Consider the following 15079-nt stretch of genomic DNA (forward strand, 5'->3'; position numbering starts at 1 on the left):
GTGGCGTGTTTTAAAGCACATGGGATTCCCATTTGCTTCTCTATGAGCCAAGTTCACATCTGCTTAGCTTCCAGGGCCAGCTAGGCTTGGATGCAACCAGTTCAGAGTTAAGCTCCCCTAGCTCTGAAGGCTCTGAAAACTCCTGTCTGCACAAGACGCTCAAGTCTTGCTTTCCGTCTGGTGCAGGCTGTGCGTTAGCAGGGCTGAACAGTGACATCTTGTTGCTGAACACTTTGAAATTGTATATATGAGTATGTTAAAAGACATAAATATTTTCCAGAAAATGCAATGTTAAGGCTTTATTTCTATCTTTATATTTCCAAATTATTCTTCATCGGTTTATATCCGATTAAAAAAAACAATCAGTGATTCATTGATAAGTCACCAATGTTACCAAAAGTACACAATCCATAATTACTGTATTACGACACCATTATTTATTTTCAGACAACATTAGTAAAGAGCACCTCAGTTTATGTGATAGCTTATTCTATCCAAACAGTTATTCATTTATAACACTTGCCACTGGAAATCCTACCTGCAGTTAGCATTTCGTAAAATGTAAAAGAGAAGAAAACTATTAACCAATATATTCTTATCTTGATTCACTAGGATGTAGACAAATGTATGCTTATAAAAGCTGTATTTACAAATCCGCAAACGTAATCACAAAAATAAGTCTTTTTATGTATATTAAAAAACCATCAAGCCTCTGGTTATTGTCCTGGGAGTCTGGGAGAAGGCTGAAGAGATGTACTCTCATTTTATTGCAGTAAGCAATACACCCAGGCTGACTTCTTGGAATTGGGAGTGATGATATTACACTCCTAAATTGCTACAGAAGATAATTCCTTTAAAATCAGACATTTTTATTTGATATTAAAACATACAAAGCCCAAAGAGTGGAACTACTTATAACTCAGTGGAAGCAAGACTTCCAGTTGGAGAGGCCACCTGGATTTTCTAGACCAGGGAGGCAGAAGGTCATCTCTAAATATCACTCCCCCTGCTTGTTTTAATGCTTATTTTAGGTGGAAGAATTCACTCGCTGTAAATGCTTAGCTCTCATCAGTGGGTGCAGAATGTAGCCTGGATGACTAGAGACCACCCGAGCACCTAGGGCTTGATGAAATGAACTCACCTGAACTGGACACCTATTGGGAACTTCACAGCAATTGAGATGCTCAGGACAAGACAGTCATACATGCTCAGATTCCTTGTAAAAACAAGGCTGATTTTCCAACACTTGCTGATGTCTGGAGATGAAGATGTGAGTAGCACTTCTGGAAATCACACCTGTTAGCTTTAGATGCATAGTCCGTGCTTGTAAACATAGACTAAAAAAACATGGATTTTCTTGTATTTGCTTGCAATACGTCAAGAACAGTCTGAACTCAATGCATTGATTAGACACTGTCTAAAAAAAACCAGGAAAAGAGATTATCCAGTTGTAGAGAGACCGCGAAAAGACCATTGTTTTTCTCCTGTGATAGATGTGGTTGCTGAATTCAAAGGAATGAATTGTGTCTTCTCCTCAAAGTAACATAAATACAGACTATCCCATAAGAAATGTGAATAGAGCACCAGTAGGTAAAATTTTCGTTTCTTCATGGTGATATAAAGCATATATGCTACAAGGAGTTTACGAAAATACTGAGATCAAATCCAGAACCCAGATTATCTTTCAACCTGAGAGTCTTCATGCTGGAGCACAGTCGGGGACAGCAGAGATCCCTCATCCCTGCTTACATGTGGCCTAGTTTTGATGCTGGAATTGTGTGTAGAAACATTTTTCTTCATATTTTGGTAAACCTGGAATTGGGAAGAGGAAATAAAAGATATCTTCTGTTACTCTTTATTGTACTTGGTATAATCTGCTTTTCTACCTGTGAAGCAGGCACTTGTAAGGTACAGCCCACCTCCTCTTGAGGGAGAATCACACTCATATCCACTCACTGACTCCAAAGGGAATCCAGACAACTGCCTAAATGAGATAGATCTTATCCAGCCAAAAAGAGCTGGGTTGAGGAAGGGCACTGGACCACAAAGGAGGATTTTTTGTCTAGGTACAGTACTTTGAAGTCTCTCATCAGTTTGCCTCTACGTTCGGCAGCTTCTGCCAGGATAACAGCTTGCAGAGAGGCTCAAGGCTGCAAAGGCAAGAATCATTCTTAGCTCCCCACATCCCAAAAGGTTCGCGAGGACACTGTCCTGGGAAATAGTGTCTAGCCCAGAGTGGATACCCAGGTAGGAATCGGTAGTTTTGAAAGGAGTTGCTTATCCTCCCTAAGGAAGAGATCACAGTCCAGTAAGGATGGAAAATGACTTCCTCAGGTCCTGTTTATGATTTTGACCTTTGAGAATGATATACGGCCCTACGTCTGTGAGGACTTGGCAGCCCATACCTATTGTGGTCCCCTGTGAGATCCCTGGAAGGTGGCCTGGGCTCAGCTCCCCTCCCATGGCAGTTATCAGCACCACCAAAGCCAACTGCACTGGCTCCTGCACAAGGGAATCACGTTCCCATAGCACAGGCTGTGAGATTTCAGCCTTCCAGAGTCCCAGTGGAGGCAGTGCGAGGAAAGAAATCCTCATCAGGAAGGTCAGGATTCCTTCTGATGGCAAAAAAATGTTCCCCAAACTCTTACATTGATCCCTGGGGAATAGCTCCATGACACAATGGCACACTTGAATAGAAACCAGAAGACTATTTCTCAGCTACAAAAAAAAATCCAAAACCCCCATTTTTCTTCTTTCTGTGTTTACTTACTGCTCCTTCTGCCTCAGCCAGCTGACAGGCAAGAGAGGAAACCAGCCAAGAAAAAGAGGGTCTTTTTCTGGAGTCAAGGGCCCAACAGGACTGCATCACGCGATAGCTGCAAGAGCAAAGAGGTGACACAGAAAACATGTTGACTGTCTGAGTCGCTGTAAGTGACCACATGGAAGTGCAAAATTTAGGTGGGAATCACTGGGCACCAGAATGATTATATAGGAAGAGTCCAGATTCAGCATGTTGCATCAGAGGTAACGATACAGAAATATGAGGAAAAGGGTGAAATGAAGAATATGGCTTTGCTGGAGCCCTTAGCAAAATCCTCTTCATAGGATTTGGGCCAGGATTTCATCCTTGCTGGCACATACTGGCATGCTAACCTTGTTTTCCAGCTGCCATAAAGAAAATGGTTGGAAGACAATTCCTGTCTGATTCTGGGGCTGAACCTGCTCCTTGTGGACTCTGTGCTCTTGAGGACAATTTTCCCAGTGAGTCTTTTTGTGGAATTTGACATCACAAAAATCTTTCTGAAGTTTGAACACCACCTTAGAGATTTTACAGTTTCATCAGTGACCAGTGCAGTGCCTAGCTGCTAAAATCCCTTGCAAACTTACCAGGTCAATATATTCCTTGGTATTTATAAGCCCCACAGCAATCTTTCTTGGGTGAATCTGTCAGATTCACCTGTACCATCAATGCCATCACAGTCTCTACAATGAGAGGATGAGAATGGTACAGCGCCATAGCAAGGCACTGAGTCCTTAGGTCATCTATGAAATTGTCTGCCAGAAGAGCTCAGACAACCTAAAGTCATTACCTTTCCTCCATGCTCCAGGTCTCATAGCTCCCCACCTGTCATGATCATTTCTGCTTTAGGACAAAACCTGCATGATCAAGCAGCCTGTTTCAGAGTTAGAGGAAGATCTCACCTTTTGCAACCTTTTTTCTTTTTTTTTTTTTTTTTTGAGCAAGGTACAGAGTACAATAGCTGAAACATCATACAAACAGTGACCTAGTAAATAGAAATTCCCATACTGTGCATGACTCAGGAAATACACTTACACATCTTTTGTAGCATAATACGGTCGGTCCATTTTAAATCCACTTTGTATTAATTTGTAGAAGTTTGTGTCAACCTGAATACCAGGGTAGGGATTTACACCTGTGGAAAATATTGGAGAATACATGTTAATTCAGAAGCTGCCAAAACCAAGCAGTGCTCTGTTGTTGCATTACAGAACATACCCAGAGAAAATATTTCCCATAGTAATATTCCATAAGACCAGACGTCACTCTTCATTGTGTATGTCCTCTCAAATAAGCTTTCAGGAGCCATCCATTTAACTGGTAAACGAGCCTATACAGACAGGGGAAAAGGAGACCAAGTCATGCTGTGACACAGGCTTTCTACATGACTCACTGTAGTTCTCACTGCTTGAGTTAGGGTCAATTCATGTTTGTGATGTGAAAAGCTGGGCCTCTCTTAGCAGCCCCTTGAAATTTCTCTTATAGAGAGAAATAGGAACCTCTAAAGGAGCCAATTAATCTCATCCGTTTTAGATGACTATTTAAGGAGGAGACGAGCTCAGCCTTAGAAGAGCCTTCTTCCCTCCTCTGACTTCCAGAGCAAGTAGCTCAGATGGAGGTGTCCACCCTGTGCTTCTTCAGATAGCCGGGGGATCTGGTGTACCCCACACATACGCTATTGCCCCTGTTATTGTCCATAACAGTAAACAATTCCCAGCACTTCCGGCAATGGATTTCAGTGTGCGCTGTAGAATGTAACATCTCATTTACAGTGCTATCACTAGGTTGATTTGGTTAATTATAAGGGCAGGAAAAAGTGAGATTTATGCACTGTACAGATCTCTATAAAGCTAGTGATGAATTTGAAAATGCAAAGCTGCACTTTCTTGGTTGCTTATAATTCTTACAGTGGTATGAAACATAGAGAGCATTCAGGAACTTACATTGCCCCTGACGATGTAGTTGGAGTCATTCACTACATCTCTGGCAAGGCCAAAGTCACATATTTTCACCACTTTTCCATGGGTCACTAGTATATTCCGGGCAGCGAGGTCTCTGTGAATGCACTTAGAAGGAAAGGATGGGTTAACGCTCTGCAGCATTTGGGATCAGAAGGAGTTGATTCCCTTGTCTCACACAGAACTCTCTGAATTGGTGCCTCCTTCCACTCAAACAGTTTGGAGAATGAGCAAACTGGGCAGTCCCTGGGTGCTCGTGGCAAAGGGAAAGGGACAGGGACAGAGCAGGCAGAAGTGTGCAGCCACTTCTTACTCAGGGTCATGCCTAACACTGCAATCCAGTCTTTGCTGTAAAGCCGGGGAAGGAGGTATAGTTCAAACCTGCCACTGTGTGGCTCTGTTCGTCTGTCTGCCTTTGGTAAATCGACCTATTTTTACTGTCTTTTCTATTGAAACGATTTGCTATCCTTTACCATACCGATTTGGACTCAAGAAACTCCATTCCTTTGGCAACTTGATAAGAGAAACAAAGAAGGTCTTCAAAAGTGAGGACATTAAAATCCTCTTCTTCATCCATCTCTCTGCTTGCACACATAATTTTATCTGTAAAAAAGAACCAAAAGTACAAGTTTTCCATGGGCTTCCTCACTCTATGATTAATTCTACTGACTGCTGTAAGGATTTTCATGTGCTCCTACCAAGAAAAAGACATCTTTTGCTTCCTTTGCTCAGACACAATAAAGAGTATATTAAGTATATAAGTATATTAAGTATACTCATACTATGCATAGCATGACCAGGAACATAAACCTGAGGTCTTAAATGTTGTTGAATCCTTCTCCAGCAAAATTTCTGCCAGAGAAACAGAAAGGGGTTTCCCGTGTCACTGAGTCTAGTCTAGTTGGATCAATAATAGAAATAAATACAATAATAACAGTTAGAATTACTAGAGATAACAGCAATTAAGTTCTTACCTTCCTCAGAATGCAGCACAATCCCATTTGATCCAGATGCCACATTCGTGTTCTGACTTTGTGCGATTTCAAATTCATCCTCTCTGCATCGAGTTGTATTCACACCGTACTTCAGGTGAGTTCCCTTCCTGGAGTGGGTGACACATTTTCAAAGGTTACTCACTACACATGAACTGTTTTGCAGTGGAAAAACACGATCAGTTATTGCTATTAAAAATCTGGGCACAGACATGTGTCTTTTCAAAACTGGAAAGAGAAACAAGAGATTGCTTGTCTTTTGCAGTCCAGTGCAAAGAACATCATAAGGAAAATCAAATCTCTGTTCCTCTCAAGGCATTGTTTATTAAAGTATGTGAAGGTACCTTTTCAAGAATTCAATAATTTCACCAGTGTACAGCGCAGCTGAGAATGCAGCTTAAAAAGAGACAGTATCTTTATAACGTATTAAACTGTTGCTGAATGCCTTACCTGGAATTTTGGTCCAAATGGATATTGTGGTAAAAGCTGAAGTTGCGCTGTTTAAAAATATCCGTCAGTGTCCAGTGAAACTTTTCTCTCTTGCTCCTTAAGTAGTTCAGAAGGTCACCATAGCAACAGTATTCAAATATCAAGTAGATTGGTCCTGAAATAGTTGGAAATGTAAATGCCTTCTGCTATCTATAGCGCTCTCCCCATTAAAGCCCTAATGATGCCTCATCTTCTCCCGGGACTGATCTGTATTAAGCATCCCTTCCCAGGTACATAACCTGTACTGATGGGCACGTAATGTCTATTGACTCTAATTACTGACTGTAATATCCCTTCGGAAAATCTATGTAGATGATTTTTCCCTGTAGTGCATCTCCTGGGGTGGACTGCAAATCCCTATGAAGGCACAAACATCCTTCCCCATACCATGGCACTGGGGAGGACAGTACAGGCTATAAAGATGCAACATATTGTCTGAACCATACGTGGTTCAAGCAAAAGATGACTGCTGCTAATGATTTTGATGGTGTGAATTGATGGCCTTTGACCTATACCCCTTCATTTATCTGTACTACTTTTGTGATCTAGAAATATCCTTTTTTTGTTTTTTCCATGAATGCCACCTGAACCCAAATGTGCTTTGCTGAGAGGATCTGTAGGAGGGAAAGACCTTGCAAGGGGATGTGTCTGAGTGGAGCACTGGTGAGGCCACTTTTTCAAGAGAGGAAAAATACCTCCAATTCCCAACCAGGCAGGCTCAGAGGAAAGCCACAACAAGCCAGCAGGAGCAGAGCAAATGGCCCAGGGAGAGCTCGGAGTGATCACACATCAGCCCTGCAAAGTCTTACACTGGCATCATCACTTCTGGCTCCCAAAGACCAAATACGAATTTGTGGATGTTTCTGCCAGAGGCCCCCTGTCAAGCAAGGTGGGTCAGACCGCCAAAAGCCCGTAAAGTCTCTCAGAGGATGGATGTGAAGTCTTGAGAGCCATGTAAATGCTTCTGAACGCGGGACTTGGGTAAGGCTGGGACTATCCCTGCCCTACCCTGCCAGACTGAGCAGGTCTCCGTGCGTCTCTCCTGCCTGCACCATCACTTGCTGAGTTTTCCAGAAGGCAGCGGCAGCCTGTATAGTTTCAAATCAGCTAAAGCCACCAACAGCAATCTATTTCTCTGCTTTCCTCTTGCGCCTCAAATGTCTTTGTATGACAGTATTGCTGCTGATGCAAACTGGGGAAACAAGAGTTAACTGTTATCTTTGGTCTTTCTGACGGCATAAATCTCATTGGCAGAAAATCTGTCAAGTTTTTCATGCTATGGGCAAACACTGGGTAAACCCTGCCCTTTCCCGGAGGTGATCTGTTCTTCAGCCTCTCTCCATCTGCTTCTGTTCTCTGCTGGACTGGCTGGAGAGGGAGTTCTTGGGACAGGAACATCCACATATGTTGCCTCAACGATATCACAAGTCACACAATAATTAATTGGTGATAGTACCTTGTCACTTTCATCTTAGCCCATCTTTCCTCAGTTCTTTCTATCTTCAGTTTATTTTTACATTCAGTCCTGTAAAAAGTTCTCTTTTTTCGTTGTTCACTTCTCTCCTCTTCTTTCTTTGTGTGTCCCCCCCGCTCCTGCTCTTTTTTTAGTTTCTTTTATTTCCTGTCTAGCCTTTAGCCATCCTTGCCTTTCTTTCTACAACCTCACTGTTTGGTGAGCCACATGATTAAAATAAAGTAAAATAAAGTAAAATAAAATAAAATAAAATTTCTTACATGAACAGAATCACGTGGATACAAAGTACCTTACACCAGATAAGCTTTTCCTTTTCGCTTAATAAACTGGCTAGTATCAGTGCCATCACCACTGTAACAGGAAAAGCTCTTCTATAGAAGGGCTATTGTGTCACTTCATGCAAGTTTGATTAGAAGGGACCCATTTCGGTACACATGCATGGCCTTAACTTTGATTTCATTTCATCTTCATCTTATTTTGGGCTGGCGCAGAGCAGCAAAATTGGTTGGGCAAAGAAAGGATTGAGGGTGAAGAGGGGAACAGCAGCCTGAGGAACAGGTGGTTAATTATGGCTTGGATGTTTTTAATACTGCTTTCAGTAATCAGTTTTTGATAATTCTTTTCTGTTCAGGAGTCCCTGCTAGTCTGAACATTTTAATGGAAACCTTTCCACAAGTTACCTGACACAGTACAAGCTCCTAGTAGGTTCACGATATTTTCATGGCTCCCAATGTGAGTCATCATTTTCAGCTCAGACATTAGAGCATCTTTTTCTGAAGCATCAGGTTTTTCTGTAAAAGTAACACAGACTTGGAAATCTCTAGCAAAGAATTAAAAATGTAAATGATTGTCATGCTTTGTCACATAGAAGTCTTAATTTCAAATTAATTGGACTGACAGTACCTTTGGGAACATCCTAAAATTTTTTGTACAGTATAAAAGGATTTATCTAAAGGTGGAAAATAAATGTGTGTGTGAGAGTGTATCATTTGAATGCTTGGGAAAGCAGTTATAAAACATTAATATTTGTCATTCTTAGGTCGGCAAAGAATGACAGCAGCATATTAAAGTGTTTCACAAGCACAGAAAAAATGGCACTCAACCTTGTTGGAGAAAAATTGTAAGAGAAAAAAACGTCTCAACAGCCATATGGCACACAAAGAGTTATGATCCAATAGCCAAGAAGCCCACTCTGTGTTTCAATAATAGCTTTAAGCTTGTTTTTCAGCAAGCATTTGGTCCTCACAATCTCAGTGAGCTGGGGACATGAACAAAAATGATCAAGATGAACTTCCATAAAGACAACCGCAAAGGAGTGGACCAAGGGAGCGTAAAGCTGATGCACACGTGCGGGTGGGGGATGAAGAGCTGGACGGCAGAGCTGGCAGGGGGGGACTGTGTGGGCACGCAGGTGAGCAGGGTGCTGGTCCTGTTGCCAATGTGAAGCTCATTCCGTTATGTACCTGCAGGGTTGTGGTGCTTGGGACCCCATGAGGCAGCTCTTCTCCTCTGCTTACTGCTGGGAAGGTTCACTTCTGGACACCGCTGGACATAGGGGCCAAGACAGTTTGGAGAGAGGCCAGAACAAAGCAGCAAGGAGGATCAGAGGTTTAAGAAGCCTGACCCATAAGTGGGGATGGAAAGAAATTGCTTGGTGTCACCCAGAAGACTACAGGAAGATGTGCTGGAAGTTTTGCAAACAAGCTAGCTCAGTGGCAGGAGGTGAAGAGAGTGCAACAGCTAGACAGCACTACAAGGAAAAGGGATTTCACTCCAAAGTCCACCGAGTCACCAATGTGACCAGCAGGCTAATCTGCATTATGAATTTGCATTTGTCCTTTTTAGAGCGAAGCAGCTCCACCCTTCCCCACACAACAGAGATTTGTGGTGCGTAGGACAAAAAGCCACATGCTGCAGGCAGAAGGGATTTCAGCAATACCTTTCCAAACTGAAACAGGATTTTGAAAACAATTTGAAGGGATTTTGAAACCAGCATTTGTGAGGTGTAACTGCTACAAGTCTCTATATAAAGGGATTTCCAACACAGCTTCTACTTTGGAGACGCTAGAATACATCACTGCTTGCGAAAGGCACCCAGAATTTATCGTACCTTTTAGCATTTTGACTGCGACCTGGACTGAATCTCCTGCATTGCTAATTCCATAAGCTGTTGCATTCACCACTTTCCCAAAAGCCCCAGAACCGAGGACCTGTCCTACGAGAGACAATATGCCAATATTATTTGCAGCTGCTACACCACTCCTACTACCCCAGCATTGTGGGTTGGTCTGTGGACTGCTCACCAAATTCCAGGTTTTCCCTGGGAAATTCCCATTTGAGATCATATTCAATTTCTCGGAAGTCGATGTAGATGTACTCATTATCCGATGGGCCTATCATCTGAATCATTTGCAACTGGCTTTCATATCTAAATTGCTTTGGAAGACAAAAAAAACGTGGAATAAGTCTTAGAGAAGAAGAAACAGCCTGGTAGGAACAAAAGAAGTAGGGGCAGATATTTATGTTTGTTTTTACCTTTTTGTATTTATGAAAAATGAATACAAACAAAAAAGCGACGATTAGGAGGAAAAATCCAAGACAGACATAGAATGCAGCATTGTCCGGGGGGGAAGAAACAGCTCCTGCAACTTTAAGAGATACATATTACTACCACTGAATCGGAGCTCGTGTGTACAGCTAAAGGTGCAAGGAGAACCCACAGCGGCTTGGTCAGTTCTGCCAGTTCGAAGGCCTCTCACACCTGAGCCTCCTCTGTGTGGGGAATGAGATGGACCCTGGAGCAAAGCAAGGAGCTGGGCAGGAGGATTTAAGTGCTAGGTAATTCTGACATCTGTTTTCATTCCAAAAAAATCACAGAATCACAGAATGGTCAGGGTTGGAAGGGACCTCTGGAGATCATCTAGTCCAACCCCCCTGCCAGAGCAGGGTCACCCAGAGCAGGTTGCACAGGAACGCATCCAGGCGGGTTTTGAATGTTTCCAGAGACGGAGACTCCACCACCTCTCTGGGCAGCCTGTGCCAGTGCTCTGCCACCCTCAGGGTAAAGAAGTTCCTCCTCATGTTTAGATGGGACTTCCTATGTTTGAGTTTGTGCCCGCTACCCCTTGTCCTGTCCCTGGGCACCACTGAAAAGAGCCTGGCCCCATCACCAATTAATAAATCTAAGTGCATGGAGTTGTTGGTATGATCCATGGATTGTACATATTGAACATAAGCAGGAATAAACAATTCCTCTTCTCATCATGTCACCCTTCTCTCCCTGTGCCTTCCCTGAAGGAATGTACGTCAGATACTGAACTACCAGTTATCAATGGATGGACTGTACATAACCTGATCGAAGCATTGCTTCGCTGCTCAGCCAGGAACTCTCTTAATGAGTCAAGACCATACTATAAGGTGCTGGTGGGTGTTACGTGAAGCCTGCCCTCATATTCTGGCAGTTTCTAAGAACATAAACGTTATGCTTGCTTTCCATTGTAATTTCAACATAAATGCTCAAACTCTTATCATTGGTCACAGCTTCTGCCAGCTGTAGCCAAAAGCAGCAAATGGCTTGTTCATCCATCCAGAGGAAATCTCTGTACTGCAAATATCTGGGTGCTTCAAAACACTCCTCAGGTGCCACAGCATGGTCCCTGTAACTGAAATATTTTGCCCCATGGAATGTATATGGTGTTACAAGTATAAAGTGCATGGGCAAATAATCATATTAACTTTCTCGTTCAACAAGGACAGAATCCCTCATACCCTCAACAAGAAGAGAGACTGCACAGCAGCTCCCAGACCAGGGCTTAGCCTTCTGCCACCTGCCTACAGCAGTTTAAGAAGGTCTCTCCCCTGGTACTTGCTCCTGTTTCCCAGACAGGGACTGTCCCTTGAGTGGGTCTGCTGGCTCAGTCATGCTCTTGCTCGGACGTGCAATGACCTCCATGGGGTGAGAAGAGCTCCCATGGGCTTTTCTGGCAGCACCACAGAGACCTCCAGGAGAGGAACAGGAGCCAACACCTACCACCAGCTACCAAAGGGGCTTCAGCTCTTCCCAAAGCTGATGTCTTGAGGTTTCAGGTAGGGATTACTAACATGAAATAAAAAAGCAGACCACAGCATTGCCATGGCTCCATCCTGCACTCCCTATTTGCGTGAAATTTCTGCTCATTTTAATGAGGGAAGCCCCTGCTTTGGGACCAGAGAAGAGTGGCGCGTCATTTCCCATGCTTTATACACACAGCGCTTGTGTTTTACCTGTAATGCCATTGCATGGTCAGTCATTTAGCCAGATAAAAAATACTGTAAGTTCTACTGCACCAGCTTTAATTGAGAAAACCTGTGCTAAAGCACTGGCTTATGGTACCTGACAGGTTAATGAAACTCTTTTCGCAGGCTGAACCAACGGAATTGTTTGCACAGCACTCAACAGAGAAGGTTGTTGCTGTCTCCTTTACATCTAAAGTACTGCTTGAAATCCATGACCCCAGGGATCTCCTCTCTGGCAAGAAGCTGTGAATCCCCTCAGTGATTTCTTCTGTACAGCTGAAAAAGCAAGCAGACCAGTTTTGATTTTTGGCTCACAGTAGCATTTTCCAAGGGAGGAGGTGGTATATTTCAAAACATATCTTACCTCTGTGTTGGAAGGGTGGGATGAAGGGGAGATGGGCTTGTTTTTTATTTGTCAGTGTTAGAGTGAGGCTTCAGAGCAGTTGCAAGTCTCATTTTTTGGTGATGGACGTGGCAGGTCCAGCAGAGGTAAGGAACTGGGCTCCTTGCCTCCTACACTGGGCTCACTCTCCACCACTGTCCTGGCAGGGCATCTGCATCCCCTGACCTCTGGGACCTCCACCAATTTCACAGCTGACACAATCTCCCCTACTACGTTTATTCCCACTGGCTTCACCTTTACTTCAAACACTCAAACCACTGAGCAGCTCCAAATGAGCCGCTACTAAAACAATAAATACAAAATGAACCCAGAGTAAAAGTTCTAACTCACATACCCTGAAGGTGTGTGATTTCAACCAGGAGGTTTCTCTCACTCAAGGTGGAGAGCATCCACCCTGTATTAATGATGTGTTTAAGACCTGATATGTAGAAAGAGGGAACATTATACTTGGGTGAAAGGAAGTCCACACAGACATAATTTTGACTTTTAGCTTTTCTATCATTCATCAACTTAGTGCCTAATTTACTGTCCACATAAATAAATGAGGAGGTAAGTAAATAAATAAAATTTATTCAGCTCTAACCGTGTGGCTTCTACATGTGGAAGTTCCCAAGAAAAGAAACGTCACAGCATTGTCTTTCCAGAAAGATGTTTTAAGGAGTATTTTAAACTCACTAGCTGGGTGTTTTCTTTCCTCTGCCATTCCTGCACGTATAGATTGATGTTAGGAAGCCTTTTCAGAGGTATGGATGAGAAAACGGTCTAGATATTTTTTTTATATGTCGCTAAAATACTTGGAGCTTTGTCCACAATCTTCCAAAAGATAATTTGACCCAGTACTCTTCTGCAGTGTGGGATTATTATTTTCTTGGCACATCTAAAATAAAAACTGCAGAGTTCATAAAACAGCTTAAAGCTGTTTCAGCATCTCTTGAAATTTTAGGGCCTGACTCATTGTCCTAAATAAATAGAGGAAATGGAAACACTCTTACTAACTTTACTGGAAACACTCTCACTGACTTTACTGGCTTTGGCTATGGGTCACCATAACAGCTGTATTAACCAAAGCTTAACCAATTAATGAAGCCCTTATTAACCAATGCATTCCCTGAATGCCCGCTAAGTTTGACAGGTCAAGAGAAAAACTTAGACTGGACTTTGTAACTACTGAACTGTTGATGTAAACCCGGTGGGGTTCATTTCAGTGTAAAGAGCCTGAGAAACAGATATTTATAGACTTCATTTGATGCAAAAAAAAAAATTTGAAAACTTTGCCTAGGTTTGGTGATCTGTTTCCCCTGGAGTGGGCTACCACGTCCCCTTGTACAAATGGTCGAGGGTGCATTTTACTCTTAGTTTCTTACAGGCCCACCTTCATTTAATCAAGGACAGCTCAGATACGGTCTTTGCAATTAATCAAAAAGAGGGAAAGTGATTTACTTGGATGAGTTCAGTTCGGGACAGTTCCTCCAAACCCAGGATGAGGCAGGGTAACTGTCAGCGACGCACAAGATCTGCTTGAACAACAACCGCATCGTTATTTCAGGCTTTCCTGCGACAAGATAACACAAGACAATTTCTGTCATCACCTCCGTGACCAAAACCTTTATGTTTATGTGGCAATGCTACATCTGCCGAGACCAAGATTTGCTTCTGTGTTTTCAAAATAGCCCACCCGCATGCCACTGCAGGAGCTGGGTGCAGTCCTCAGTCCTCCTCCTTCCTCCAGCCCCAAGCCTCGGTTCTGTGGGGTGGCAGCATGGGCAAGGCAGGGGAGTAGCCACTTCTCTCTACGGGCACAGCCAAACCAAAGCAGTGTCAAGAGCTGAAATTAGAAGTCTTGACTTCCGCTTTTCTGTCTTGCAGCAAGCAGCTGGCCCTAGGACTCCCCCGACACCTCAGTTCTGGGTGTCCAGCTTGTACAAAATGCGCGTAGAGAACTCCTGTATAAATAATATGTAATAAGTAATGATCCCTAACCTAGAGCAAGGGTAAGATGCTGCAGTCATGTGGCAGAACTGAGATAACTGAGCACCAGGCAAGACTCTGTGTGTGTGTGAGAACTGTGGGCAATTAACGCACAGTCCTGCCTGGTGCTCGGAGGCAATGAAGCCCCGACATATGTGACACACACCAAAGGGTCTTCATACAAACTACAGTAACCCACAGATGCTATTAGAAAAAAAATGACATAAACACGCCATAGAAAACTAACACCTAATGAGGATAAGTGTTTCCTGTCACTGTGTACCTCATGTGGTCTCTACAGCAGTCGCATATATTCCGGCTCTGTAGAGTCAGAATATGGTCACTGTATTCCACAGAGCTCCTAGGCTTTGTGGTTTTCTTAAGAAGTATTAATCTTCTCAGTATATGACTAATTTATCATATTCTGTCCTCTGTGTTTACAGCAGACTAAAAGGAAGAAAAAAAAATTAATAACTTCCTCCTCCTTCCTCTGTTCTCCATCCCCGACCCACACAAGACACATGACCCACAAGCAGCCGGCAACTTTCTCCGACCCAGTGCCTGGATTTCAGTAGTGTGGCGCCATGTAAAGAGAATCACATTTTTGCCTTGTGCTCCTCCATTTTAAACAATAAATCTATGTAAATGAAAAGGGGAATACCAAGGGAAAAGCAACATATTAGGCCAATTTATATCAGTGGCAAAAAGCCAGACTTTGCC

At 43.1% G+C, this 15079-nt stretch overlaps 1 protein-coding gene across 1 annotated transcript in view; it reads right to left on the reverse strand.

Moving 5' to 3' along the window:
* Positions 1–374: 374 nt before the first annotated feature.
* The window catches only part of FLT3 (fms related receptor tyrosine kinase 3), a 43350-nt gene continuing 28645 nt past the window's right edge, over positions 375–15079 (reverse strand). Inside the window, exons 11-24 of the mRNA XM_054213341.1 lie at positions 13832–13943; positions 12086–12264; positions 10249–10361; positions 10017–10149; positions 9824–9928; positions 8394–8504; positions 6201–6354; positions 5733–5860; positions 5237–5361; positions 4744–4866; positions 4019–4130; positions 3836–3935; positions 2771–2876; positions 375–1812 (exon numbers count right to left, since the gene is read on the reverse strand). Coding sequence (XP_054069316.1) covers positions 1678–1812; positions 2771–2876; positions 3836–3935; positions 4019–4130; positions 4744–4866; positions 5237–5361; positions 5733–5860; positions 6201–6354; positions 8394–8504; positions 9824–9928; positions 10017–10149; positions 10249–10361; positions 12086–12264; positions 13832–13943 — 1736 coding nt within the window. The 3' untranslated portion in view covers positions 375–1677. The remainder of the gene's footprint in view (positions 1813–2770; positions 2877–3835; positions 3936–4018; positions 4131–4743; positions 4867–5236; positions 5362–5732; positions 5861–6200; positions 6355–8393; positions 8505–9823; positions 9929–10016; positions 10150–10248; positions 10362–12085; positions 12265–13831; positions 13944–15079) is intronic.

This window comes from Rissa tridactyla, chromosome 1 (assembly GCF_028500815.1).
Source record: "Rissa tridactyla isolate bRisTri1 chromosome 1, bRisTri1.patW.cur.20221130, whole genome shotgun sequence".
In the NCBI taxonomy this organism is placed as follows: Eukaryota; Metazoa; Chordata; class Aves; order Charadriiformes; family Laridae; genus Rissa; species Rissa tridactyla.